The 27,370-nt window shown below is 43.0% G+C and overlaps 1 protein-coding gene across 5 annotated transcripts; it reads left to right on the forward strand.

Moving 5' to 3' along the window:
- Positions 1 to 7,716: 7,716 nt before the first annotated feature.
- CUNH10orf71 (chromosome unknown C10orf71 homolog) lies at positions 7,717 to 26,979 on the forward strand. Of its 5 annotated transcripts, XM_087766941.1 has the most exons (5): positions 7,717 to 8,035; positions 13,797 to 14,027; positions 16,603 to 16,711; positions 18,940 to 19,110; positions 20,981 to 26,979. In XM_087766941.1, the coding sequence occupies exon 5, from the start codon at positions 21,157 to 21,159 to the stop codon at positions 25,789 to 25,791; it is 4,635 nt and encodes a 1,544-aa protein (XP_087623067.1). In that variant the 5' UTR covers positions 7,717 to 8,035; positions 13,797 to 14,027; positions 16,603 to 16,711; positions 18,940 to 19,110; positions 20,981 to 21,156; the 3' UTR covers positions 25,792 to 26,979. The 5 variants fall into 5 exon arrangements, with proteins under 5 accessions (XP_087623067.1, XP_087623066.1, XP_009463960.2 ...); XM_087766940.1 differs by lacking the exon at positions 16,603 to 16,711; XM_009465685.2 differs by lacking the exons at positions 13,797 to 14,027; positions 16,603 to 16,711.
- Positions 26,980 to 27,370: the final 391 nt, after the last annotated feature.

Consider the following 27,370-nt stretch of genomic DNA (forward strand, 5'->3'; position numbering starts at 1 on the left):
GGAATTACTGCTGTATTTTGAAAGAGCAATACTTTCTGTCACTAACAAAAAGATTGCAATAAAAATGCACTTTGAGCTTGCAGTGCTTAAATGCTTCAGACTGTGCTCTACATTGTGCATAAACGCTTCTGCTGAAATCACTGCAAATAGCTGTATGAGTGACTTTATGGGTTTGCTTAGAGCCCTGATGCTGCAAACATGGTTACTTTTGTTCCTAAGAGAAAGGCCCCTGATCTCTGCAGGAAGAAAATTAATCACATACGTGTTTGCAGGATTAGAATTTTCATCAGTAATAATTTTATTGTTTGTTTTATGTTTATCTTTTTGCCTAAAATGCCTTTGTAAATTTTAAAGGAAACTAGTTGTGACATTTTTTTAAAATACAATATTTGTCTCTTTATTCCCATTATATTTTTCTTCAAATATTTGACAGCATAAATTTTCTAATGAGTTTTGCAGACTACAAACTTTTTAAAAGTACCTGAAGTCAGTGGTTTATAATTCAAACCACATGCCATTTCCTTAATGGAATGAGATTAAAGAAGAATTCTTTTGTTTGCATGTGTCAGTTTATTAATACCAGCCACTTTAGTAAATTTGGTACAGTGAATTTCAGTCCCAGGAATCACTTTACTGCTAAGAGTAGTCTCTGATTACCTGGGACTCATCTGGTTAATCCTCATTAAGGGGTTGTGATATAGTTTTTAGGCCTGGGGAATTCTTAGGGGGTTCTCTGATGCTGTCTTCCTATCTACTCCACATATCTCACTGACCCTATTCTCCAAGTTCAGCTACAGGGAAAGGGTGAAGATCCATCCCTAGTTTTCCAGTCCACCCAATTCCCTAGGTAGATTGTGCCAAGGACCTTGCAGCCAGGTCCTGGGCTGTGTCGACCAGCCCAGGTACACTGCAGGCAGAGGAGCTGGGACTGATTTCTGCAATGAATCTGCACAACTGAGCTCTGTTTCTGATTGCCACATTTCTGTTTTCTCACTTTTCTGCAGCAGTTGCTTTCTGTTACTCATTTGGCTCCTTTCTTCTCAGTCCTTATTTAGCACTGTTCTGCAGAAAAGCACATTTGCTGTCTTTCAGACCAGGTTTTTAGCTGTTCTTGGCCTTTCTGTGTTTGCGTGAATTCCTCCCGCTAACACTGATAATCTCACTGCATTACCATCTGTTGGCTTGCTAATCTTCCATTCCTGACATTCAGCAAAACCTTGAACAATTACACGTTGGCTTTTTCTGAAAGGCTGGGCATAAACTTCTAGTTCTCTCTCTAGTGCTTCCTGTTTTACTGAGTGCCAATTTTAGATTACTTATGCTTCTTAAACGTGACTTAAAGTCATATCATTTTAGAAATACAGTATTATAATTCCTCAGATTACTGGAATGGAAAAAAAGGCAAAAGCTATGTTGCTTTTCGCAGTTAACTGGTGCTAGTGGACTGGAAACAGGTTAAGCAATTGTGTTTGCTGTGGCTTGCATACTAGTGCTGCCCATTTTTCTGCCAAGATATGCAAAACTGAAATATTTTTCAAAACTTCTTGTGGTTTCCAATACGCCTTTTCTGGGAAGGGTTTTGAGCTAGGAAGAGAGTTGGTTTGAGAAGGAGGAAGCGCAAATTTAAATTCCTTCCCTGTCTGATTCACATCTGGGCTGAAACCTCTCTCCTAAGCCAAGCTGGCCTTCCCCTCACTGCCCACCAATGCTCCAGCACAAAACCATGCAGGTAGACATTTTACTCCCCAGTATTTTCTGAGCACATTCTGCAGTGCTATGAGTTTTTGAGATAATGCAGATATCTTTTGAAACTTCAGTGACTGCTGAGGAATAAAATTCTCATATTTTCTTCTGCTGTGCTTCACTGTTTCCTCTGCTTGGCTGACAGCAAGTGTATTCTGCAAACCACAGAATGAAACCCTATGTAATTCAGGCAAACTCATTAGCCTGTAACAAGTTTTAATGTTTTATCTTTTCTCTCTTCACCCCTCCCCACCCAGAGATAAGCCCACATTTGAACCGCAGCTACCTCTGCAGTACCAGCTGTACTGCAGTATAACACAATTTCCTCTTGTAAAACACTGGTATTCCCCAGCGTCTGGGGGGAGTCAGCCCTTCAAACACTGCCCAAAACCCGTCTCTCAGTTGCAAAGGAACCTGACACAGGAGAGGTCCAGTGGTTCTGTGGTAACTTCCATGGAAATTCATCCAACATGTTGTGTAAAATGCAAAGTATTGCATGAAATCTGGATGGGGGTGTGGGGGGCTGGAACAAAAATCATACTGGCTAGTTCACCTTGGCTGTGGTGGGATGATACAGTGCAAAGGACTCTGAGAGCAGCCATGTGACACCTCTGGGTTGACTAGACTTCTAGCTGCTTGCGCTCTCATATGATCCCCTAAAAATAGCACCTTATGTTTCCCATCGTTGCTGTCCAGCTATTTTAATTAGCCTGTGGTCTCTGGTTTTGCTTTGTGATTTGTAAATAGGAAATATTTATGCTAGGCCAGTAACTCCACATTCCTCCAACCTCTTTTCTTAAATTAGATGGATTATAGCTATGTTTATAAAATACTTAATGCATTTGTCCTAATATCTCTAAATGTTACTGTCTTCTACATAATGTTTTTAAAGAGATTTTTAGATCACTCAGACTATTTTCAGGCATTTTTTCCCTCATCTGACCTGCCACAAGTGTGTTCATTTCTTAACCTTTCGTTGAAAGACTGATTCATTGCCTGTCCTGGGACAGGCTGAACCTCCCCTGCAAATTGCAAATTGCTGTCAGTTCCTGCTGATTTCACTGACAATTCCTGATGGTTTGGAAGGGAAAGATTTCCAAAGTAAATTGGTGCCCAGTGGGCAGATAGGTACCTAACATGGTTTTCGACTATTTTAGATAGTGCTGTCTCTTTCAAAATTTGTCCCAGGTAGAACAGTGCTTTGCAGGATTAAACCTTTGCTTGCAGAATAATTTAGCCATCTTGTGGTGTTTAGCGTTTCCTGTAGCAAGTTTCTTTTCTGCCACATCTGTGTTCCGCTCTTGGCAGAGTGTTTAATAGTGAAACAGTTATACAAAAGCATCTTTTTGGGGTTCTGCAGATATGATCAATGTATGTGAGGCTGCTGTCTTACTGCCAAAAGCAAGACTTTGCTCATGACTGAAGAGTCAGTTTGATTTGGGGGAAATAAGTAAGATGTGGTTTTGACTGACATCCTTGCCAAAACTGTCACTGAGGCTGTTTAGAGTCCTTCTAGCTTACCTTCTGTCCCTGAAAGCCATAAGAGGGCTGCTGAGTCCCGGCCTGGTGCCACAGCTGGGCACCTCCCAGAGTTCTAGGATGAGTGTTCAGGGCTGGAATCCAGATGAGTTGTCTCTGAGTCAGCTGAGTCTGGGTGGTTGGTATTGATGGGGCAGCAGCAGGCAGAGCAGATCAGGCTGTAGAAATTCTTTTAAAATTGAATTTAAGGTCATATTCACGGAGCTAAAAAGATGGACAAAAAGATGGTGGAACCAATGCCTGTCAGCGATCACAAATGCAGTCAAAGCTGAAATGTAGCGAAGTTTGTTCATTTCATGAGAAATCTGATTTCAGAGAAGAATCATAGCATTTTGTTTGTTAGAAAACAATATCTTTTACTACTTTCTGAGGGGAGGATGAAAATAATTTTGATATCGTGTTATATTAAACACCATATTACAAAATTCTGAAATGTGAAATCAAGGAAATTTTTCTTTTTGCTTGAACCATGCTGAAATTTCTTCCAGAGCTTCCTTTTGCAGCAGATTTTTACTTTGCCAGGCTTCATTCAAAGCTGCAATAAGGACAAATAGAGAAAGTTCCAAAGTCTTAAAAAATTAAAATTTCTGTCCTTGTCAGAGCTCTAGGGTCCCTGGAGTTGGGACCAATAAACTCCAGCTCCTGGCAAGGTTTGAGCCCTAAGGAGTGGCCTATGGAGAGAGGCTGTGGATGAGTCCTGCGCCTGTCTCATCATAGCACAAATTCTGCACAAGGGGTGGATAAGCAGCCCTTCCAGCAAGGTGGAGAAATGGCCCCAAGGGAAGAGGCCACAGGACTGCTACTGGTGCTCAGGTGCTGGGGATCCTTCTGTCCTTACCTGCATCTGCTCAGCTGGGTTTGTCAGGACAGAAGTTGGTTCAAACCTGGGTGTGTATTGAGGCTGGACCCAGAAGAGGATACAGGCAGAGAGGAATATGACAGAGATCTGCTTGTCATTTCCCCTGATACCACGTGCAGCACAGCCTGTATTGGCTAACAGGAGGTGCTGAACAAAAAATGCAGCCTTGATCTCGTTCCCCTTTTGGTGAGAAAACACCTATAGCAATACCGAGACATCTTCCTCCCTCGGGACCCTCAAGTCTCTGCTGCCTCCTGGAGTTAGGGAAGAAGGGTAGGTCTGACCAGAGCTTTTGCACAAAATCCAGCTGCAGGAGGAAGCAGTGATGCTTTCACATTTAGTAGAAAATATACAGATGCTCAGACAAGTCCAATGCCTCCTAGAAGAGAATGCAGAACTGGAGACCTCAACTCATTTTCAAGTGTTCTTTCTTCCAGCAAGGTGTGAAAAGCAGAGATTTCAAGCAGAGGAACAAGTGGAGCACCGCCTCCTCAGAAACTGGGAGCATTTCCATCATCAGAGGAGGTGTGCATTCAGATCAGCTTGAGCATGGAAGGGATTTGGGTCCAGGCTGCTGACATGCTGCCAGAATGGGACAGAACTGGCAGCCACCTCCCCATCCATACAGAGGTTGTGGAGGTGGAGACCCCTTGCTGGAAAACAAGCTAGGGGGGCTTGGGCTGTCCCACGGAGATAGGTGGAGCGGCATCTGGTTTGCACCATGACTTCTTGCTCAGCACCATAATGCTGCTGCACTCCTGGGCGCATCCAGGAGTAGACATGCAGGTGCTAGAAACACTCCCAGAGAAATGCAGGCCTTGCAAGACTTCAGGTGGGGCACAGCAATACCTATCTGCAAATGTGGGGATCAACATGCAGAGCAGATGAAGGTGTTGTCCTGCTGTGGGACATGTTCTATTCCTCAGTTCGCTGCTTTTGTACAGCTTATATGACCCTGAGGCTGCTCTGTCTGGCTGATGCTCTGCACTCATCTGTCTGGTGCCCAGAGATCAAGTTATTGCACTGACTGTGATAACAGTCAACAAATCATTCAGTCTGTGGCTGCCAGGTAAGGATTGAACCTGCATTGTTCTGCTGGACAAAAAGTGCTGTAAACAAACAACTGAAAACTCTATATACAGTCATATTGCTCTCATGGGTTATTAAATAGACCTCTTGCTCATTAATACCAAGAGAATTATAAACCATTTAGTTTCTACAACCAAAGCAGTTTGATGCTTGCATTTTCCTAGTCTAGGGTGGCATGTTTTCATTTCTGTTTATAATCAGTTCCACTTTTCGGTTTCCATGTACCAGGGACTTTTTGCATGTGATCGGTCCATTGACCCCTTGGGGTCTGCATACTGCTTCTCTGGGATTTGCAGCTAAGGTAACAAAGGAAAAACTGTCTCTCTCAGTAGGGCAGAACACCATTTATTTCCCTGGAGAAAGTGTAAAGGGATGGAATACAAGTCAGAAAAGGCTGAAAACTACTCCTCTTGTCTGTATTCTCAGCCTTGCCAAGAATACAAAGTTTCAAGTATGAGAGAGAGAGAGAGAGAGAGAAAGATGGAGTTCATTATATATACATACATACATTTGTTTTCCATTAACATATTTGTGCAAATTGCATAGTCTTTTCATATAAATTTAGTATTTCAGTCCAAATTGCTGTCTACAAAAGTTCAGTGTGATCTGTTATTGCTCTGCACTCACTGAAAGGAAGCAGCAGGAATTTTTGCTTTCTAACTTTCTTGGGAGCAGGATAACAACATCTAAGTGCCACTGGGTTGTGTTTGCTGTGTGTTATTCAGTAATTTTCCCCAGAAGTAGTTTTATTTTAATGACAGGCCATCTGATCCCAGAGTCTCATCGGAGCAGAATTAGCAAATATATGTATTTATTATCATAATATTTGAACAAGCATAATGCCTATCCCAAGATCTGAGTCCTTTCAAAGCTGGAGTCTGTAAACCACATTCATTATGATGAATAGTGTTAACCCCAGCTGCTTTTGTGTGAGAGGCCTGTTTTGGATTTTCCAAGCAATCAGCCACCCTTCCTGCACTAGCAATTACAATTTCCACAGGGGTCTTTCTAGTTGCAGTTCAGCCTCTGAGCAGTTCACAAGTTCATGGGCTTACAGAAAGCAGGGCTATACCTGCCTGTCTTCACAGACAGCAGGGATGGGTTTATTTTTAGCACAAGTATTCCAGAAATACATTCCACCCGTCTTTAGAAATGTGTGGGAGAGACAGACACACATATACAGACAGTTTTGCCTACATGAGCGTCAGTGGGTGCCTGAAAACTACTTTTCCACTGCCTGTTTTCATTCCAAACCTTTTTTTTGTTTGCAGTGTGTGCCAGTTCTCTCCGATGTCTCAGTTTGTAGGTGCTGTGACTCAAGCATGCACCAAATCTTTGTGCATAGGTGCTCTGATGGGTGCAGGGGCTGGGTAGTGGTTGGAAGTGTGTAGTTTGGGGCCAGAACTTAGCAGAAGTGCCCTGATGTTTGGCAAGACCAGCATTTGGTTTGGGATGAGTTAGGAGAAGCACTCAAGCACCAAAAGCCCAGACCAGGAGTCTAGGAGAGTGAGCTTTGCAAAATCTTCCTGGTGGGATCTGAGGTGCGTGTTACACCTCTCCCAGCTGGGGAATTCAAAGCTGAAGGTTACCTTGCAGAAGGCCAGTCATTGTCCCTCCAAGGACCGGTAAACTTAGGCTGCTCTTGGATTGCAGGGAGGATTGGTTCATCACGAGCCTCCCAGTGCTTGGAGATTCTCAAGCAGCAGATACCACATGGTTGTTGCCTTGCTCATGCTGTAGCAATGTAATTAGCAGCTCTTTTTAAAATGCAGATGAGCACCGGACTCAGCAGAGCCCTGCTCTGCCATGGAAGCAGGACTGGGGCTGTAATTGCAGGAGATTCTGCTCTTCATTTTGCTGCAGGCTGTGGCTCAAGTCCAGCGTGATGCTGAGCCCCAAGAGCGCCCCATGACTTCAGTGAGGAGCTCTGTGCACCCAGCATGGCACAGGGTGCAATCCATTGTTTATATCTGCAATACAAAAACTTAGCTTGTTGACTTCATGGCATATTTCCCCTATTATTAAACATCCTATTGCAGTTCGCCAAATGAAACCCAATGCTGGCATGTGCCTCCCAGGAGGGCGGCTGGTCTTGTTTGCTTTGGAAGGACGGTGGAATGGGGTCCTTACTCCAAGAATGCTGGATACATTTGTCCAGCCTTGATGATGAAATGAGCTATTTATGAAAAAGCACTGGTAGGGCAGTAATGTGTTACTCATGTGCATAATTCTTACACAGTGTTTTTAATGGTGACCTTAAAAAACATTTTGACTCCCACATGTAGATACAAAAATGCAGTGCTTTAAGGTTTGAATCACTGGCAGTGGCAAGCCAATGGCACAGCATTACTTTCTGTATTAGTTATCTCTGAAGCATTACCAATGGCGAATCTGAATGTAAAAATAGCTGATGACTGTTTGTTTCATCTGTCTGTTACTTGACACCGCATGGTTATTCCAATACGTATGTTTGCCTCTTCCCTACCGTGATCTCCGTTTGGTTTCCCTTGCCCGATAACTATTTAAATACATTTTACTAACTTTGGATTCCTTGCTTACTTCACTTCACCTGGTTGGGCAGGTCTGTGAGGGCTCAAGGGTTAGCTCCTCCACTTTTATTGTTTTATTTATTTTTCAGTGGTTGTTTCTATTACGATAACCATGTTCAGAAGGAGAGTCTGAAACACATAAATAATGGGAAGTGCTAATAGTAAGCAGGCTGCTGTAAAATGTGCTGGGGCTTTGACTTAAGGGAAGAAAGCGCAGCCCTGCACTGTCCCTGATCAGGAAGCTGGAGCACAGAAGGTAAGGGGGAAGAGTATGGGTGTTTCTAAAGCAGGGAAATGGTGGTGTCTGAGTGTGTAAATGTGTGTGCACTCAAGGATCGGTTGTGTGATTGATCAGATAAGAGAAATCAAACAGCATTTATATCTTTTTTTCCAGTGATTAGAGGTGGAAAGTCCTTTCATTTTGTCCAGCATTCTCTGCTCTGAAAAATACAGGATTGTCTCAAAGTTTGTGTGTGGAAAAAGACATACATATAGATTTGTATGCAGTGATTACTGTTTATGACACCCATAATTATTTGGTAAACGGGTATGATCATTTTAAAAGACCACTAAATTGCTATGAAGCTCCATTTAATTGTCCTGTGCATTGTGCTGCAAGCAACTTTAAGCAAATATACATTGATTTAATTTTCCAGATGATTACTGCCTACAGATAAGATACTCCTAAAAACTTTTGTGATCTGTGTAGGGGGTTGAAGGCATTTTTATTTCTCATTTTGGAACAAGTAGGAAGAGAATAATTTAAATATTTTATAGAGATCAATTAGTGGGCTATAGAGCCTGAAAAAGTAAAATAGTTCAAATACCTAGGCAGTGCTAAGAGGCCACTATAAATGACTGTGACTATGACTTGTATCCAATTTTAATCACTGGAAAATTTCTTAAATGGCATAAGCTTTTCTGAGTCCAGTTGTTGCAGAACTTCTTAATCTGCCACCCCGAGGAACTGCATTTTATTAGCTTAGTTGCAGAACTCAGCAGCAAAATAAGAACAGAAATAATTAAAATTGAGCTTGAGGAACGAAACTGCTTATGCTTTTTAAAATGGCCTATGAACAGGCAATCTGATTAAATCTGAATAGGGAAAAGTTTTCCAGCAGCAGGCCAAAGTGACCAGTTCACACTGACTTTGTACAGAATCAGCTAGATGGTTCCTCACTAGTCTTCTGCCATTGCTGGAAGGCAGGCTGGGGAGAAGGAAAAGTGAGAAGAGATAAGAAGGAGAAATCAGCTTTCTGGACAGGATCAAAGTCCATGGCTCTTTTCCTTCGCTTTTTCAAGGAATCGACCATGTAAAAAGCAAATGCCCTTTGTTAAATGCTTGAAGGATAAGGCCTGTGGGAAATACTAACAAATAAAAGATTCCCAGTATATTGGAGCCCCAAAACAACTAAATTTCTCCATCCTTCCACTCATCTTTCCACTTGTCACTGAGAAGGTATTTACATACCTATTCACAACTTAGTTACCAAAACAATTGTAATAGGCACTCACCGATGAATTTGAAGGCCACGTCTGGGTGGAGGTATACAGGTGTAACTGCAACCCTGCACTGCAAACCAAAAGCACACAGAAATGTCACTCTGTAGCCTCTTATTCCTACTTGCTTCTCTGAAATGTTTGTCTTGTCTGTGGTTGCATTACTAGAGCTGTGCAAAAGGCCCATGAAAATGTAAATCCCTCCAAGACCAGCAAAAAAGCCAACTAACCCTACGAGCCGTGTTGGGAGAAAACATCACTCGTCTGTATTAGTCTTTCTTTCATCTAGCTGAGCTTACACACACAGAAAGTTGCTGGCAGAAGCAAATTCTGCAAGTGGTTTTTAGCTGTAGACTTTGCTGTGCTGTCTTGCCTGCAGTCAGGGTGCCAAGTCACACAGGGCTTTGTCTACTATAAGCAAGTGGGTGAGTCCATTGCTTTTAGAGCTAGTGTGTACTGCTTGAGGTAGTGTCGCATTTTGGGACCAGCAGTCTGTGAGCCAGCTGACAGGTGTGTGGGGAAAGGCAACATAGTGGGGGCTGCATGTGTGCACTTATGGGGAACTTTACCCTTGAGAAAATGTTGTCCCTCTTTAATCAAGCCTGCATATTGTTTTGGGTGGGTCAGTGATTGCTTATACATACGTATCTAAAGGGGTGTGTGTGTGTATATATATATATATATTTGCATGTGTGTATTAATCTTGGTGTTTTGTGACTATCTTGCTGCTTGCCAGGTTTTTATGGTTTTCAAGTGTGTATGATCAGAGAGACTGCCACCGAGACCCCTGTCCCTTAGCAGCCCCAGAGAAACTGAGGCAGCATTAAAGCCATAAGAGGACAACCCTTCCCTAGAAGTAAAGTTTCGCTCTCCCTTGGGTTCCCCTGCCAAATGATCCTCTTTGGACACGTATGGAAAGCAGATATTTAATTATAGCCCTAGGTTTCTTTATCATCCATCTCCTGTGCTTGCAAATAGTGATATACAAGAAGGCATTAGCTAGTAATGATTAATCTAAATAATCTAGTAACAGTCAGACCAACCTTCTTATGAGCCAAGCAGGTCAAATAGTGATGCATCTTTATTTTCTGTCTCTCACATAGCTACATCCCAGTAGTTTCAGGGATGCTTTCCCTGTTACTTACACACTATGTCTGAGGCTGTTTTGGGAACTGTGATAGGGCTATGACAGTCAGGTACATGAAGGCCACTTAACTCATACTTTCCACTTGGAAAAAAGAGAGATTAAAATCCCTGCAATTTTTGGAAGTCTCTAAAAGAGATGTATGTGGTTAATATTTGGCTACACCTTAACATGCAGAGTCAGGAAACAGCAATATCTGGCAGTTTACAGCTACTGCAGATCCTCAGTCTCAGATCTGCCTCTGTCTATCACCTTTACCTGGATCAGCCACAACCTGTCATATCTTAAGGTCAGCTTGGCTTGCCTGTCAGCTTTGCTATAGACCCTTGTACAATTCTGTACACTTCTGTGTTGCAGAAGCAACAGGCTTCTGCTCTGTTGAGATCTGTGTTTCAGGTGTGTCCCTGTGCCCATCCTTTGCATGTTTCAAAGCATAGGGCTCCATTGTGCAGAAACTGGAGTAAGTGCCCAGGACTGTCTGGGATGTTAGTGCAGAAGCAGCAGTATGTTCAGAGGGAACCAGACCCTGCAAGCTTCATCCAGGATTTGTGCTGGGGCAGTGGGGCAGCGTTCCTGATCATCATATTGTTGTCCACTGAGATTTATTGTTTTGACTGATCTGCTTTGAAGTAGTGACATTAGGCCTTAGTCTGTTTCTCCAAAATTGAGAAATGATTCTTTGAGCTACAGGAGTTGTGCCCAGGCCTGTTAATTGAATGAAGCCATAGACAAGTAGGTAGAATTGTCATTTGGGGTGTGGGAGAGAATTGAGGAGAAGGGCTGGAGAAGAAGCAGCTGGTGACAGCACTGGGCTGTTGCGGGCCTGCAGGTTTCTTTAGAGGGTCTGGGGGGTCTGAAAAAGCACTGTGATGACAGCACTGAGGTTTCTGAGGGACTAATTCATCCAGAGTCATTGAGGTCTCTCTTAGGGAATAAGTGTAGATTCTGTTTAAAACTCTTGTTATTTTCCTTTCTGTCTTTTGCATATATCCTTTACAGAATAAGCACAAGAAATGTCTTAGCATATGCATTAACTGTAAAAGAATGAGGAGGTGCCTTAGGGACACACCATTAAATCATAACAATGAATCAATCTCTGAATAGGAAGAAGAAGTCTTCATCTCCCAGGAAAAAAAAAAAAAAGAAGCCCTGTTGCACAGTAAAGTGGGAACTGGAAGGAGTTTCCATCTTGCTTGGAATGAGACCACTGGCCAGCTTTTGCTCCTCAAAAGGAGGAAAATAGTGTGACCTCCAGAGATAACAGTTAGGGGCAAGGGTGGGTGGGCTCTCCCCTGTCCTCTCAAGGTCCTCCCATAGGTGGATAGCTAGCTGTCCCATGGCCATCTTCCAGAAAGCAGGCAGGAGTAAGGCATGCTCCAGCTTTTGTTCTTCAACTGGAATGGCTTTGTTACCATCACAAATGGTTGAGGAGCAGTTCGTCATCAGAGGAAAGATGTTATGCAAATGGATGGTTGTGTGCTTGAGTCATATGCTCTGGCATGTATACAAGTGTGTATTTCCCTCCCTGCCACACTGCTTCCTCAAGGATTGAGCTCTCTTGACTGCACTTGAAAGCTATAGCAAGGTGCAAGTAAGAAATAACTCTATTCCTGCAGCCTGAGCCAGAAAACCTTGAAAACCAAAGCCTCTACCTTCTGTTCCTCTCGCTGGTACATACAGGTATTTGTCTTTGATAACATAAGACAAGTATTTCAGGATGTTGTGTGTCCCTAAATCCCGTGGAATTCAGTGGGTGATAAAACCACTTAGAACTTGAAACAATTTTGAACCCAACACCTACAAATGGCTTGAATTCTTTTCTTTATAGAAAACAGATTCAGCAAAATCTTCTGTCAAAACCCTGGAAATATCCAGAAGATATAAAGGAAAGGAGCACGTGAGACTACCAGTAAAAGAATCATACTTGTTTTCTGCAAGCCTGTTATTTCCTGAGACTGTATCCTGTGTGAGTGGGTGTGGGTCAGACTCTCCTTGTCAAGAAGCTTAAATGGCCTAAGTGTAAACTTGACAATGCAGATGGTATCGGTGTGTTGGGCCTGATGAGGAGGGCAGTGGAAGTGGGGGATGGTTTCAGATTCCTCAGCCTGGAAAGAGAAGCAAGGTATGGCTAGTCGCTAGCTGCAGATTTCCTTGTGTACGTCACAGAGGAGAATACACCTGCTTCCCTCTTGTGTCTACTCTACTTGCTGGTATCATTACAATTTTCCCATGACAGGGGCTGGGACTGTCTGGCATGCTCCTTTACAAAGCATCCAGGCCATTACATTAGTTTTCTTGTCCATGCGTTTTTCTTCCCTTCCCTCCTTGTCATCTCCCATCTCTAGCCACTGCAATGCTGTGGTACTCTACAACTTTCCCTCTGCTGTGGGAAAATCTCCTTTCTTCCACTCACGAAGTGAAAACTCAGAAGCTTTCATCTTCTAAGCCTTGCTTGAGATTAAATGAAAGGAGGTGAATACCTGTCTCATCAGCTAAAATCCTGTCAGTGCTCAGTGGAGGGGCTGTACCAATGCGATGTCAGTTGTCACCTTGAACTAGTGAGGAAGGCTTGAGTCTTCATGATCTCAGAGAGATATAGATATCAAGAACCTGAGGCAGAGCTGAGATCTTTGCCATAAGTCAGTCACCTGCAAATCCGTATGGATTTCACTATACAATATAATGCCAAGCTAGAGTACCACACTTAGCTAAAGGGGTTTTTGTTGCAGAGGCTCATAGTAAAGTACCATGCAGCGGGAAGGCCCATTTTTGCCTTAACTGACAAAGGTTAAGCTCTTCTTGTGTGATTCAGAAAACACAGATTTGGTTCCCTGCCCTGCCACAGATGCCCTGTTTGATTGTGGTCAAATCAGTCAGTTGAAGCTGGGCCTTAGCTGCTGATCTGTAAATGAGACAGAAATCCTGCTTGCAGTGGGAGAGTTTGTAAGGATAAATAGCCACGAGGTGTTCATGTACCATATTACTGGGGAGCTGTATAAATATCTCAGTATATAATGACTGACCTAGTTACAGACAGTGGCCTTTTCCAGTCAGACATTTAATGCCAAGAAATGCACTGTTTGGGTTCAGTTGCTTAAATGTCACTTGTCTGTGCTGACTTCAGGTCATGGGAGGAGCACCATCCCTTTGCCTTGTGATTCTCATAGACTTGTGCTGTTTGTCAAGTGCTGCACCTGCCCTTTGCCTGTGTTAGTCATGTGCTCTGTGCCTTTGACTTCCTCCATCATTTCTGCATGTTACTGATTCTTCAAAGGCAGTGGATAGGGCTCAGGTAATGGAAGGAGTGAACAGGAGTTGCAAGAAAGCCTCAGTCCAGATACAACCCATTCTGAGAGACATCTCCTTCTTCCAGACTTGACAGGCCTCTTGGCAGGATGGGGCATTTGGAGGACCTTGGGAAAGGCAGTCCGGAGACCAGCTGGAAATAACTGTTGGGTCTTTGCCATTGAACCAGAAAGGGAAAGGTAGAGACACTTGCCATCATTCTCCATAGCTGTCACAAGCCGCCTCTGTTCCTCCCATTTTTCTTCACGTAAGGTCTTCATCTCCCAGTGCTTGAAGCTTTGTGGTCTGAGCTTAAGAGGTAAGCGTTCCAGCTGGGGCCTGGAAGAGGTTCACATCCTTTGGGGAAAGGACACAGAGCAGGATACATAACACAAGATCACTAGTTAGGTCCACTCCCTCCTTGCATTCATGCTTCCACCAGGTTGCACTGACCTTCCTTGAGCTGCGAGTCTGATGAGTCCCCGGTTCTAGCTCCCATGGCAACAGATGCACTAGCTTCAGCAGAGCTCACTGGGAAAAAAAGACTTCAGCTGTCTTTTGTTCAGAAAAAAATTGTTTGATTAAACAACTAAAATCACAATCATATTCATTTTAATGACATTTCTCCTAGAAAGATAATTGGAAATTATTGTTTTGGTCATTTGGAATATTTACTTAGGGAAATTTGAAAACAAGATCACACTCTCTGTTGCAATACTATCAGAGTATTGTTTGACATAGAAAATAAAACGAAAAGTCTCAGTTAATGTTAAATAGTGTACACCTTCTCTGACTTCAGAACAGTAATAATACACTATTTTAACTATTATGGTATATATTACATGCTACTTCTCGTGGCCTATAGTGTAAAAATAGTGAAATAATCTGAAATTAAAAGATTTTTTTAAAAATTCTGAATGAAATTTTGAAATTTATAATCTAATTTCTCTTCAGAATCTTTATTACATGTGACATTTCAAAAACAATCTAAATGAGAACATCCTCCCATCACACATACACACACACAAACACATTTCCAAAAGATTATAGCGTCCATAAGATGGCAATTCATATTGCCAGCCAGCTCTGCTGGTCCAGTTTGGGACTGCACGACATCCAGCACACCACTCTTAGGTCTAGATATTCTAATGAATATTGCAGAAAAGAGCAAAATTTCTTTATTCCTTATGCACTCCTATTGTAAATGGTGAGTGACACAGGTTAGAAAATCAGAATTGTCCAGAAGACATGATTTGGTGGCATAGCAATGTGGTATCAGTTCCAAATCCCTTTCCTTCACATGTTGGTCTGAATGCCACATAGGGATGAGGTTTGGCTCTTCAGAGATGTTGGATTTCACTTTACTGTGGTTACAGTTACTTATGTAGCTTTCTGGAGGGCGCACCAGTGTCGGCTTAGGAAGTAGATGTATTTAGAGTCACCAATTCTGTTCTCAGTTATTCGACTGACGTCAGTAAAATGACTCTAGATTTATACCAGTGTAACTGAGAACAGAAGTTGGCCCAAAATCAAGAACAGTCTCTCCTCTTCTCTGGCCCAGGACAAGCTGTTCGAGAAACAATTGCTGGGCCAAATCCTCAAGGGGAATGGACCCCAGTCTACACTGGTTTGGTCTAGACACATGGCTCCTTCACCTTGTTTCCCAGTGCAATGATCAAAGATCTGATGCTGGAAGAGCTGAAGTCACATTGGTCTATACTAGTCATCTCTGTCAGTGTTTGAGATCTTCACCCTAAGCTGGACTGACCTAGTTCTCCACCCTTCATCTACTGGAGCAGGTATTTGTACTTGAGCAAATTCCCTTCCCCCAGGCAGGAGAATTCACTTTGGCCACCATTTATGACCACAAAGCATAGATGAAAGTGACCTTGTTGGATGAGGGAAATGGAGGCTTGTGCTAATAGCTTTCACCTTATGACCATCTTAATCCAGAAATTGCCTTTCTTGACAGTTTGGGGAAAAGCAAACTGGAGCACCACTGTCTCTATTGCCAGGCAGCTCTCCTCCTTGGTGAGGGTGTTGTGATCCTCTCCCTTGGTCCATGTGCCCTGAGGGGTGCTCAGGGAGGCAGTGTGCCTGGAGCTCCCCAGGCAGCAGGGCAGATCAGGGGAAGCATTTGGCTTGCTGCAGCCCAATATGACCAGCCCACACACTCTTGGCAGTCCAAGCAGCCCAGCACAAGGGATGTTTAGGTATTCTACACCAGACTACAGGGGTCTTTCTTTTCTCCTGGACATCCTTCTGGCTCCTTGTCTCTGACAGGGACTCACAGGGTGACCTTTAGCTCCCTGACACCTTTCTTTCTGTTTTCCTAAATGCAAAATGAAGACAGCAGTACTGTGATTGTTGACTGACAGCAGCACACTCGATGATAGCCATTCACGTACTGATCGCTGCTGCCACACAGGACTTTCTCGTGGTACCCAAGACAGCTCACTGAGCCAGCCCTGCTTGGGCTAGAGAAGAGCTTCCATCGACTGGGAGCATTGTCTCAGCCTGATGACACATAGCTGAACAAGCATATTTCCATCCAGTCCTCTCATCTGATTATGAGCTCCCATGTGCGCCATGAACAAATATGCACCTATGCAAAAAAGTCATCAGTTCATTAGGGATTCTCCTATTTTCCATGGTAAGAAGCACTATTTGTCATGATGAGGCCCTGGAAGCCCAAGGCAGCAGCAGCAGTGTGTGTATGAGTAGAGCATGCTGCTGAATAAACCTCAGCCAGCAGTCACCATAGTGCTCTGAGTTTTGGGCTGGTACTGTGGATGGATGCCATACAGAGAGCACAACATGAAGACACCAGCTCACAAAGATTTAAAGAAAAAAATAAACCTTCCCTCCCTCTTCCTTCTTTTGCCATCGTCAAGGGGAATGCAGTGCTGCTCACTTCACACTGCTATGCAACTCCGAAGGGTGCTGCCAAAATGCCACCGCGATGTCTCATGGCACAACATTTCAGCCAAATACCAGCCCAAGGTGGGTGCGGGAACCAACCAGCCCTTTATATATTGCAGCAGCAGTGATGTCACACGCTCCAGCCAAGTATGCTGGTTTGCCCAGCTCCTGTCTAGTGAAAAAAGTTGACATTCAGTCTGTGCCAGGCCAGGAATAGTCTCTGTAATTTAACCTCCTCATCACAACTTGCTAGGCATTTAAGAGAGCCACTGAAAAAAGCCTCCTATTTAAAAGAGAGGGGAGGTTGGTTTCTGATTAATCTCCTTGAAATCTGTACATTTATGCAAGCTTTTTTGGTAGTTCATATCAGATGATGCCTACTGCAAACACCCCACATGTTTCTCAGCATTTCCCAAGCAGTTCCATATGCCCAGCATTGCTTCACTCTGTCTGGAACACAGCCTAAATTCAGGCATCCTTAAATGTTTTAACTAGCTGAATCCTGATCTAAGCTCAAACACTGCACCTTGCTTGCTGGCTGCCATGTTTGTCCAAAAAAGTAAAGAAATGGGACTTTACCAGGTTATTAAACCATCCATAAACAGCTTCTTTGCCCAAAGTTCAGAAGTTGCCTTCATACCTACACAAGGGATAGCCAGATTAGTACAATGTTGCTGTTTCAATCCAGTCCTGGTAGTGATCTGCACCTTGAATGCTTGGTGTAGATACAGCTTTTCCAGCTTAAAGCATTACACTACCCAAGTACTAGCATTATAGCCAGGAGAGACAAGGATCTTCTCAAGGGTTTTGGAGACATTAACAGTCTCTATTCTTTTTTAATCAGTGGCGCTGAGTTGTTTTTGTAACAGTGACTCCATCTAGGAAAATAATTGCTGAGATTACATCATGATCTCCATGTTTATTGTTACCCTACTCACTTTTCAGCAAATGTTCTCAGTTTACAAGGGACAAGATGTTTCTTCAGACCTCTGTCCATGAGATCTGAAAGCCAAGCTTCCTCGTAGTTCAGGCACCACCACCAATAAATAGTGATAAACATTGTGCTCCTGGAATTTAGTCAACAGCCCTGTTGATGAGTGAGCCAGAACATAATCACAATCTCCCCCGGCTGTGTTGGCTTTGCACAGTTAAGAGTAGCACAGAAGCAGTAAAATTGTAATTTAACCTCTGAGCAAAGAGATAACTGAGTACACATCTCTGCAATGAGGATGCCCTTTTACATCTGGCTGCAACCAGACATAGCTTTGGGGTTTTTTTTTCTTTGCTTTTACTTTTTTTTTACTCAGACATCTTAAACAGACCACAAAAAGCTCTGATTGGTACAGGTTTGTTCCTAAACTAACGTTGACAGCTGTCCTTCCTCAGGTAAGGTGTAGGAGACCATCCCAGTGGGTGAGCTCTTGTTGCTGGTTTTGCCAGCATGTTTTGAATACCACGGGCTGGCACGAAAGTTTCCTTAGAGGAGACTCTTGCTTCAGCAAAATCTACTGTATCTACACCTATGTGCTATTTGCATTACCTCAGGACCAGGCAGGAGAATAGGATTGTAGGAAATGGATATATTCTTGCAAAGATTAAACAAAGTAGCCTGAACCTTGGGGGTCTCCAAAATGACAGCAGCAATGCACATTCAGCATAGCTGAGCTTTCCTTTAGCATCTCCTGACTCTGGTTCATGCATGGAAGCAGAAACATGTTTTGTTTACTGTCCCTCACGATCCCAGCTGTCCACCTTTCCCTCTCATTTACAATGAGAGTGTGAAAAGGATGGACTTTCAAACCTCAGCTGCATTAATTCCCAGTCCACCAGATTGATGTTTGTCTATACTTGTTGGCAGTAGGAAGTCATATACAGGTGGAGTGAAGGCATACATTTTCCTCTGCAGTCCCTCTGAAAGGGTGGCACAGCAGGGATGTAGACAGCAGCAGGGAAGACATCACCTGGCATAACCCCTCTTTTTAGCCTGGAGACGTCACCCAGCCTTTGCAATGGGCAGACTTCCAGGAAACCATTGCTCACTCAGCTGTTAGTCCCTGCTGGGGCTACCAGAGAGTGCTGGAAGTTGTGACAGTTGTTTGCTAGGAACCTGACTGCACTCCACAAGATACCAAACCCTCAAGGTATCTGGTTATTATCACTCTGGGATGGATACCTGTCTCTTTTGATAAGGAATCCTGTAAATCACTCCAAAAATGGTTGTAAAATGTGAATGAACAAATAAATGAATGAATACTGCACGAGACAATCTTCAGATCATGAAAACAAATGTCTTTGTTTTCAAATTGCAGAGTTCACTTAAGATCAAAAAATGCTGAAGGTTGGAAACATCCTGAGACACTACTTCTGTCGAATCTATATCACTGGACTATTTCTACCTCCTTACTAAAGATGGTCAGAAATGAAGCCAAATACAGGCATGAGAGGGAGTTCTAAAGATGAGAAGCAAAATTACATGGCAGGTATGTACCTGTACTTTCTGCTTATATAACAGTTAAGAATCAAAACCAAGAGTGGGAAGGCCTTTCATTTGTCTTCTCTTTTTTTATTGCTGCATGTATGTGCAGTGGGGGAAGTGAAATTCACTTTTGAAAAATCTTTCTACAAAGTAAAATGCAGAAGCTCTATTAAGCTTGTTTTATTTCTGGTGTAAATCTATTGCAGTTCTGAATAAGTCATTGGAATTGTATGGCTGGAAGGACAGAATCAAGATTCACTATGATACTTTGAGTCTAAAAATAGGTTGGCTGAGGTTTTTTTTAAATAGAAAAGGAAGATGAGGAGTGTTTTCATTTGAAGAAACAACTGAGCCTGAGTAACTCAGCTGATTAAGCCCAGTTCCTCTGACTTTTCATGCTTTGACCATCACTGAGTCATCATGGGGAAAAACCTGCCCTTTCCAAGAGTCTCACTGAGATGGGCCAAAGTGCAATCATGGATTTGGACAGCTGGAGGGGCTGAAATCTGGATCTGGATTTCATTGCTCAGTTCTACAGTGGATCCAAGCACGAGATGGAGAGAGCTTCCACCTGTATAGAAGCTGGAAGCTGCTATAGATGTGAACTGTGGTGCTGCAGCTCATCACAAGTTAATGATGCAATTGTTTTAGGAAATGGAGATATAGACCAAACTTTCTTTAAGGAGTCTAAAAGGACTTTCCTTTTAGCTAGCTCTTGAATATGCTTTTAAACTGAGTCTCGCTGTAGTTTGATCAATACCCTGCTCAAGCCTGTGAATGTGAGAATAAGTATCTAAAGAATTTACAGAGTAAACTTCTAAGAGTTATAGTGTATAGATTTCGAGTATAGCTGAAAGGTCTATTTTGCTTCTGCTTGTTCCATCCAAAGATTCCCCCATCCTGTCTTCAGACTGATATGGAGACAGACAAAAAACACAACGCTGTGGGCCCTGCCTGTGCATCGCAATCAAGGATTAATGAAGGCTGTGATATTTTATAATTGTGTTGAATGGGTTACCTTTTGCTCTCAGCAGTTCTGGAACTGAAACCAAATGTTCCCTGTGTTCCTTTAGTGGGTCTGCTAGAGTCCCCTAGGCACTCCTGCCTTCTGCTGGCTAAGCTGGTATTAGCAGCCTCTTCAGTTTCAATATACCAACCAATCATATCTGGATATGGGTGGCTAAAGGATTTTACCCCAGCAATATTTGCTTGGAACATGCTAATGCACTGTAAATCCTCTTTACCTGTGGTGCCATTCTGCTTTCTCAAACAAGGGTTTGGATCAGTAATTGTCACAGCAAAGCTCCAGCCTGATACCAGCAAGTTCATCTCCGTAGACTTCATTTTCCACAGTCATGAGCTAACAGATGAGTGAGAACAGAATCTTCTATAGTAACTTTATTTTTCAGAAAATATTTTAAATTATAATTATGATGTCTTGCCAAGTAAGTTTTATCAACTTTTATTTCATTACGTAAGTTTTCTCCCTTCTTATTACTAATTCTTCCTGGCCAAAAACGGCTAACCTTCTTAGCTAAATACATGCACAGCACTAGAAAGTGTTTATGGTTGGAGGTATGGAAAGGGAAGTACTTGAAATTTGGCTCTTATATCCTTGTTTAAGAGCTCAAGTAAAGAATCTGAGGGGAGACCACTTTTTTCAATGGCACTTTCCAGAAATTAAACTATCTACCATGCACTACTTGAATTGACCAAAATAACAATTATTTTTCATGTTGTTTATTGTGTTGCTAGCATCTTGTTTAGAATACGTGTAGGAGCAAATTAGTCAGTGAATGATATATCTGGAAAATGCTCTCTGTCTAATAGTGTTAATATAGAAAAATGATAATTTATAATTTTTGGTTTTGCAGAGAAGAAAGTTTCCTTCAGCTATTCCGTAAGATGAATCGATGTGCAGCAGCACCGTCTGCAGGAATCACTTTGTGCTTGTGAATTGCAAACAGCTGGAACCACTCAACGCCATCATCTGCCTATTTGATACCCGAAATTAATCCTTTGGATAATTCATTCATGACTCCCATGAACAATGCAGGGAAATAAGAAACATACAGAAGGACATAGTGACTCCTCAAGTATTGGGAGTCTCCTGGATGACACAGACAGAGAGGTGAGCAGTCTAACAGACCGGGCTTTCAAAAGTTTGTGTGTGGCAGAACTCGAAGACTCTTACAATGAACCAGATGTTGCCATTTCACCTGACTTTGCCCTCCAATTTTCTGCTAAATTTCACCCAGGGACATTAAACCATACCATCAAGAAAAGCAACGTCTGTAACAAGCTAACAGCAAAAAACAATGAACATACAATATGGGCTTCAACATTCCAGCAGTTACCAAATTGTGCTCCGGAGGAGAAAAGGATTGCTAAAAATAACACCTTTGCCACAGAAAGGAAAAAGCTGAATTTGCCAGTCCCTGGTCCAAGGAACAATAAACATGTTTCGAAAGTGTCCTCATTGATTAAGACTTTTGATAAGACTGCAGACCAAGGGTCAGGAGGTTCCCTGGTAGCCCTTAAGCAGCCCATTAAGAACAGCTTTCAAAAATATAAATTAAATCATGGAAATGATATGGCTTGCTGGGATGACACAGACATTTTAAGCATCCACAAGGAACTTTCTGAATTTTCTGAGGCTAGTCAAGGTAGCCACTGTCTCAGTGGCAAACATGAGACACAGAAAAGACCTAATAAAATAGACATGAGTTATTGTGGCTCTGATGGTTATTATCCTGTGCTGATTGAGATGTCAAAAGTAGCCAAGTCAAATTTTTCCCGTTCGTCTAAAAAGGCTTTAAAAAACAGAAATGTGAAAGTTAATGAGCCAGCAAAAAAAGGTAATTTTCTTCACAGTGAGAACAGTGCTTTTGAATCATGGAATGTTCATCATAAAAAACTGACTGAAAAGGAGGAATTTGTTGATATAAAAACAAAAAAAGAAAGTCTTGCATACTTGGAAGAAGAACCATTTATTAAAGGATCCCACACACATGAACATAAATTACCACCTGCCAAGATCACTGTTGCTAAGAAGCAGGAGAAAGATTTTCAGATGGAGCCAACTCCATCAGAAGCTGCTTTCAGCATCCCTCTCCCAGCTATATACGTACCTCAGGGCCCCCTCCCTTCAGAAACCGAATTTCCTGCTGCTCTTCCTCCCACCCCCCCCCCTAGGATCCATCCACACCACGGTCCTCCTCGGCCACCCCCAGTCTCACAGGCGCTTCCTCATCCACCCCCCACCCAGCAGGGCCATCCCCCAACACCCCCTACCCCTGAAGCCCCTCCTGTGCCACCACCCCCAATACCAGCTCAGCTTTCCCCCCTTGCCACATCCCAAGCCTCCATCTCACCCCAATCCATGTCCTACAGGATAGTTTCACCCTCACCCATGTCCCAGGCACCCAGCCCACCTCCACCAAGACCCCTGGCCCCCTTAACCGAAGAGGAGGCCCTCAGTCCCCAACTGGGCAATACCTGTCCACCCTGGAGGAGACAGAGAGCTACAAAAGGGGCAGCAGGGAAGAGACAGACTTCAAAGGAGAAGTTCACAGCCAGCGATGAGATCGTTTCATTGTCTGAAAAGGCGACTGGTGCTGAACCTGGCCTGGATGTCACTCCTCTGGCTAAACAGGTAAACTCCCCTGGATCAGTCAGTCCCTCTTTCAACATCACCGAACTCTTAACACCCATCATACCACCAAAACAGGAGGCAGACCCTGTGGAAAGCGAGCTGATCCCGCTGACACCTCCTCCCACTGAGAACACAGCAGTGAGAGACCACGAGGGGAGCACGTTTGGCAATTACAGGTCTCGGGATAGTTACAAATCGAAAGCATCGAGTCTGTTATTCAACTTGAAAGATGTACGTAAACGTGTTAAAAGCATTTATACCCCTTCTCCCCTGTTAAGGGTCTTGGAGGAGAAAAATAAAACTAGGGAAAATACACAGGAGAATACAAAAATGAATGCTTTGCCTTTGACCTTACAAGAAAAAAGTAACAAAAATATTGCAGAGAAAGATGAATCGGGTGATATAACCTCCATATTGTCTGGCAGTGTTCACGAAAAGGACAATAAAACTGATTTAACTGGACACTTTACAGACAATTATCTGACTTTGAGTTCACCCCAGACAACAGCAGATCTTTTATTTTACCAAACTGGAGACAACTTGCAGCAAGAAGATTCAAAACAAAAAGGTCTGGTTAAAAACACAAGGGGTAATGAAAACTTCACCTTGGTCAGACATGAATCAAATGAACCCGATTTCAGGAAACGTCTGCAGTATCCAGCGCTGAAACCATTCAGTAAAGACAATGCAGATACAACAGCTGGGCAGCCCATGCAAAATCCCAGTGTTCAGGGTGAGGAAAATGAGAGACAGGCTGCTATTCGGAACAAAGAGTTTGCCTTCAAAACACTCCCAAACCAGCTCTCACCAACAGAGGATGTGCCTTACAGTGACATCCAAACCAGTATGGTGGTAACTGGCCGTGAAGCACAAGGCAAAAGAAGCAGCAGTTCTTCGGAGCAATCTTTTGTCTCCACGGTAGAGCAGCCACTTCAGGAGGAGCTGTTTCCACCAGAGCCCCTGATGCAGAAGGCATGCCTTCAAGAAAGCCAGAGGACTAAGAGTGAAATGGGTGCAGACAGCAAGAAAAGCCACAAGGAGAGAGGGAAAGAGGTTGAGGAAGATGAACTGCAATATTACGCTTGTATCAGCTCTGGTACTGGTGCAGCAGAGAAGGAGGGTAGGGTTACTGGGAATGAAGAGAGGAGCTTGATGGAAGAGAAACTAAGGAGAGAGAGAAGAGAAGAGGCCAACAGCATGGATTCTGCTTCTGACAGCCTAAGGGACATGTCCATCCCCAAGTCCGAGGAGCCACAAACACCCCCATCTTCAAGCTCAACCAAACCCAGTCTGTTTATGATTAAAGATAACACATTTAGGTCACCTCAGGTAATACGGGCTGTCAAGCTGCCCCTGTTCAGGTCATTTTCCCTGGATGATACAGTGAGCAGCAGTTACAAGGAAATGGAAAGTAGGTTTGTGCCCCCAGCAGAGCACAACAAGCAGCACCGCAACATGTTGCATGCCCAGGAGGTAGGCTGGTCAGCATCAAGGCACAGAGGGCAGCAGAATGTGAGGGATGGAGCAGCTGACAGAGGGAAAGAGGCCAGTGAGCCTGGATCTACTTCAGCAGCACTGGATCCCAGTCTTCTGGAAGATACAGAGAGCTTTTCATTAGGGAAGCTGATGGAAGATGAAGAGACTTGTGCTTTGTTAAATAAAGTTGGGAAAACGAATGAGGAAAGTGTCTGCAGAAGGAAAGAGAAGCCCCAGACTAGGAAGGCAAGACACAGCTTAACACAGCCAAATTTAGGTCTGGAAAATTACCAAGCACAAAACAACCACAGCTATCCCACAGAAAGAAAGACAAATTACTTTAAGAATCATCATTTATCTAATCGCAGAGGTGGCTCTTGTGCGAAGAAAATAATCACTAGGGAAACCATTTCCCCTGTGACTGACTCCATATCAGAGGACCACACATATTCTCCTGTATCCCATGTAGCTTTAGAGGACATCCTACATACAGAAGGTGCATCAGTTTTGTTAGACAGTCTTGCATGCTCTGCTGTTACAAGCTCCAGGTCAGGCAGTACGATGCACTCTATTGCTGCCAGTTCATCATCAGACAAACCAACAAGAGAGACAGAGGATGTTATAAACCCTGCCTTGCTAAACATGGCACTAAAGAGCCAAGCTGATATGTCTGCAGAAGAGATACTTGATTCAGCACAGAGGAATCTGCCTCCTGATTCTGCAGGGGAAGCTGAGAAACTGGAGCCCAGGGGACTTGGGGAGAGAGCAACAGGCAAGCCTCCCGCTGTGCCACCGAAAACAGAAAAGGCTCTGCGGCGGGCCAAAAAGCTGGCAAGCAGGAGAAAGAAAATGCAAGAGCAGCAAAAAAAACATCAGACTGAGCATACAGATGCTGTAGGGAGAAAGTCTTCTCATTCTGGACAGACACTAGCATCTCCCTCACCCTTGGGTTATTGTCCTCTCCATCCTGCCCCTCACTCAACTTTTACTCCCACAGAAACCATTACAGGAAGACCTGGTGGTGCATCAGCAGTAAGCCCTTCACCTTCTTCAACCCAGCGTAAACTCCTCCAAGACCCTGACTCCGGCCAATACTATGTAGTTGATTTACCAGCTGAAGTCAATTTGAAAACATTTTATGACCCAGAAACTGGCAAATATGTTCAAGTCTCAGTCCCTTCCTCGGAAGGGAACTTATACCAGCCCCCCTCTTCAGAAATTATGAATTCTCCCTGTGCCTCCTACCCTAGAGTGCTGCCTTTACCAGCTTCATCTGTAGCAGTGCTGAAGTCACCTTCTCAGCTCTCTGAACCTACCTGGTTAATGCCAGCTGTACCAGGAGAACGAGCTGAACTACCTGAAGATGGCCAGCAGGACTACAGATATGCTGAAGCTGTGGATACCCAGCCCAATATTGAACCAGCCTCTTACCCCTACAGTCAAGATGGTGAAGAAACTCAAGTTCACTTACAAAAGGACATGAGCCCAACTCCAAATACTGATATCGTGTCCCTCACCAATTTAGATGATTTTGCTGCTGAAGGAGTATCTTGAAAACAGAAGTAACAAAATATGCCAGCTAGTGTTTTTAAGAATCATTTGGACAGACACACGCACACAAAAGCACATGCAGATTTGATGTTTGTACAACACTTTATGTCTGAATCTCATTGTGGTTTGGGTTGGGAAGAAAAATGAAAGCTGACCACATTGAAAGACGCAAGGTGATGATCACTCTGAAAAAGTGTGAAATTGAGTAAGCACTAAATTATCAGTGAGATGAAGGGGCAATGCCAGCTAAACAAATAAATACGACAGTACGAAGCCACTGCTTGCTGCTGCTGCTGCTTTGCCATTATGATGGCTGGGATTGCCAAAGCAAGTGTCCTTTTGCCCAGATGTGTTGCATGATATATGACACAAAGTAAAACCTAGGAGACCGTCCTGTCCATCCTATGAGACCTAGGACAGTTGCCAGATCTACTGAGCTTTCCTCACTCACTGCCTTTGAACTATATTGACAGGTAGAAAGCATATGGCTACAAATATGCCATAAACCCAAGATTCATTTTTTGCACACATTGATTGTCCAGATGTTATTGACAAGAAGATTGTATACTGGATGCACAATACAACAGCTATGTCAAAAAACCTATGAACAACCAGAATACAGTTACAGCTGCTCTAACCTTGTCATATACTTTTGCAGTGTCCACTAACATGCTGCTGAATTCTTTATATTTCTTGATAATCTCCAAATAAGTTCCCTTAGAGTTAGGGGTTATTTATAATGCAGCTTAAAACTTCAACTTGTCTTGATACTTGGCCTGAAATATTTTGATAAGGAATTGAATGAAATCCCATAACGGTATTTAATTTTTTGTTAGGATGAGAAGACCTTTGCTTATTATAATTGAAGTGCTTTTTGTTTTGTTTTGTTTTCAGGCTCCCACTGAAATACAGAGCTAACTTTTAAAACCTGAAAAACATTGTACCTAATTGTGGTCTTGTGAATTCTGTGATTTAAAAAAAAAAAAAAAAAAAAGAGATACGAAACATCCGAAGTATTAATTTCTAGAAAAGTGCTTCTTTGGATTACCACTTTTCTTTGAAACTTCTGTATCAAAATATCACTCATCCTTGCGTAAGCTCTTTTTTATCGTCATAGATAATGAGAGAACCTTGGTGAAAAGATGGAAAAATTGAATGTAATATGCCTGCTTATAAATATCTATATTTGGAGTATTGGTTTCCTTTTTCTCCGTCTCATTTTCATACTGTTTTCCCCAATTAAAACTGAATTGCAGAAGCTCTAGGAAGAATTATACCAGTGACTTTCAGCCTGTTTCACATCTTAGGCTGTTTTTACAGGATTGTTTTCAGTGAAGTGACTCTTGACTTCCTGAAAACAAAGGGAAGAATTGGGCCTTTTACTGATAAATACAACTTGGAGATGGAACACAGGCACTGCCCCACTCTCCCCATTTTAATATTTAGGATAGATATATTTTCTTCAGTAAGTTCTTTATTTCTCAGGACCAAGGATGCTTTCAGGACACAGTGTTCAGGACAAACACTTGATGGTTTGGCTCCTTCCCTAACCTAAACTCAGCTCCCAGCCTTCCTCCATCCC

This window comes from Nipponia nippon, unplaced genomic scaffold, assembly GCF_047370975.1.
Source record: "Nipponia nippon isolate SJK-2023a ecotype South Korea unplaced genomic scaffold, ASM4737097v1 scaffold_3, whole genome shotgun sequence".
Classification (NCBI taxonomy): Eukaryota; Metazoa; Chordata; class Aves; order Pelecaniformes; family Threskiornithidae; genus Nipponia; species Nipponia nippon.

Coding starts and splice junctions, on each gene's coding strand:
- CUNH10orf71 (XM_087766941.1), top strand. CDS start 21,157: ATGCAGGGAAATAAGAAACATACAGAAGGACATAGTGACTCCTCAAGT.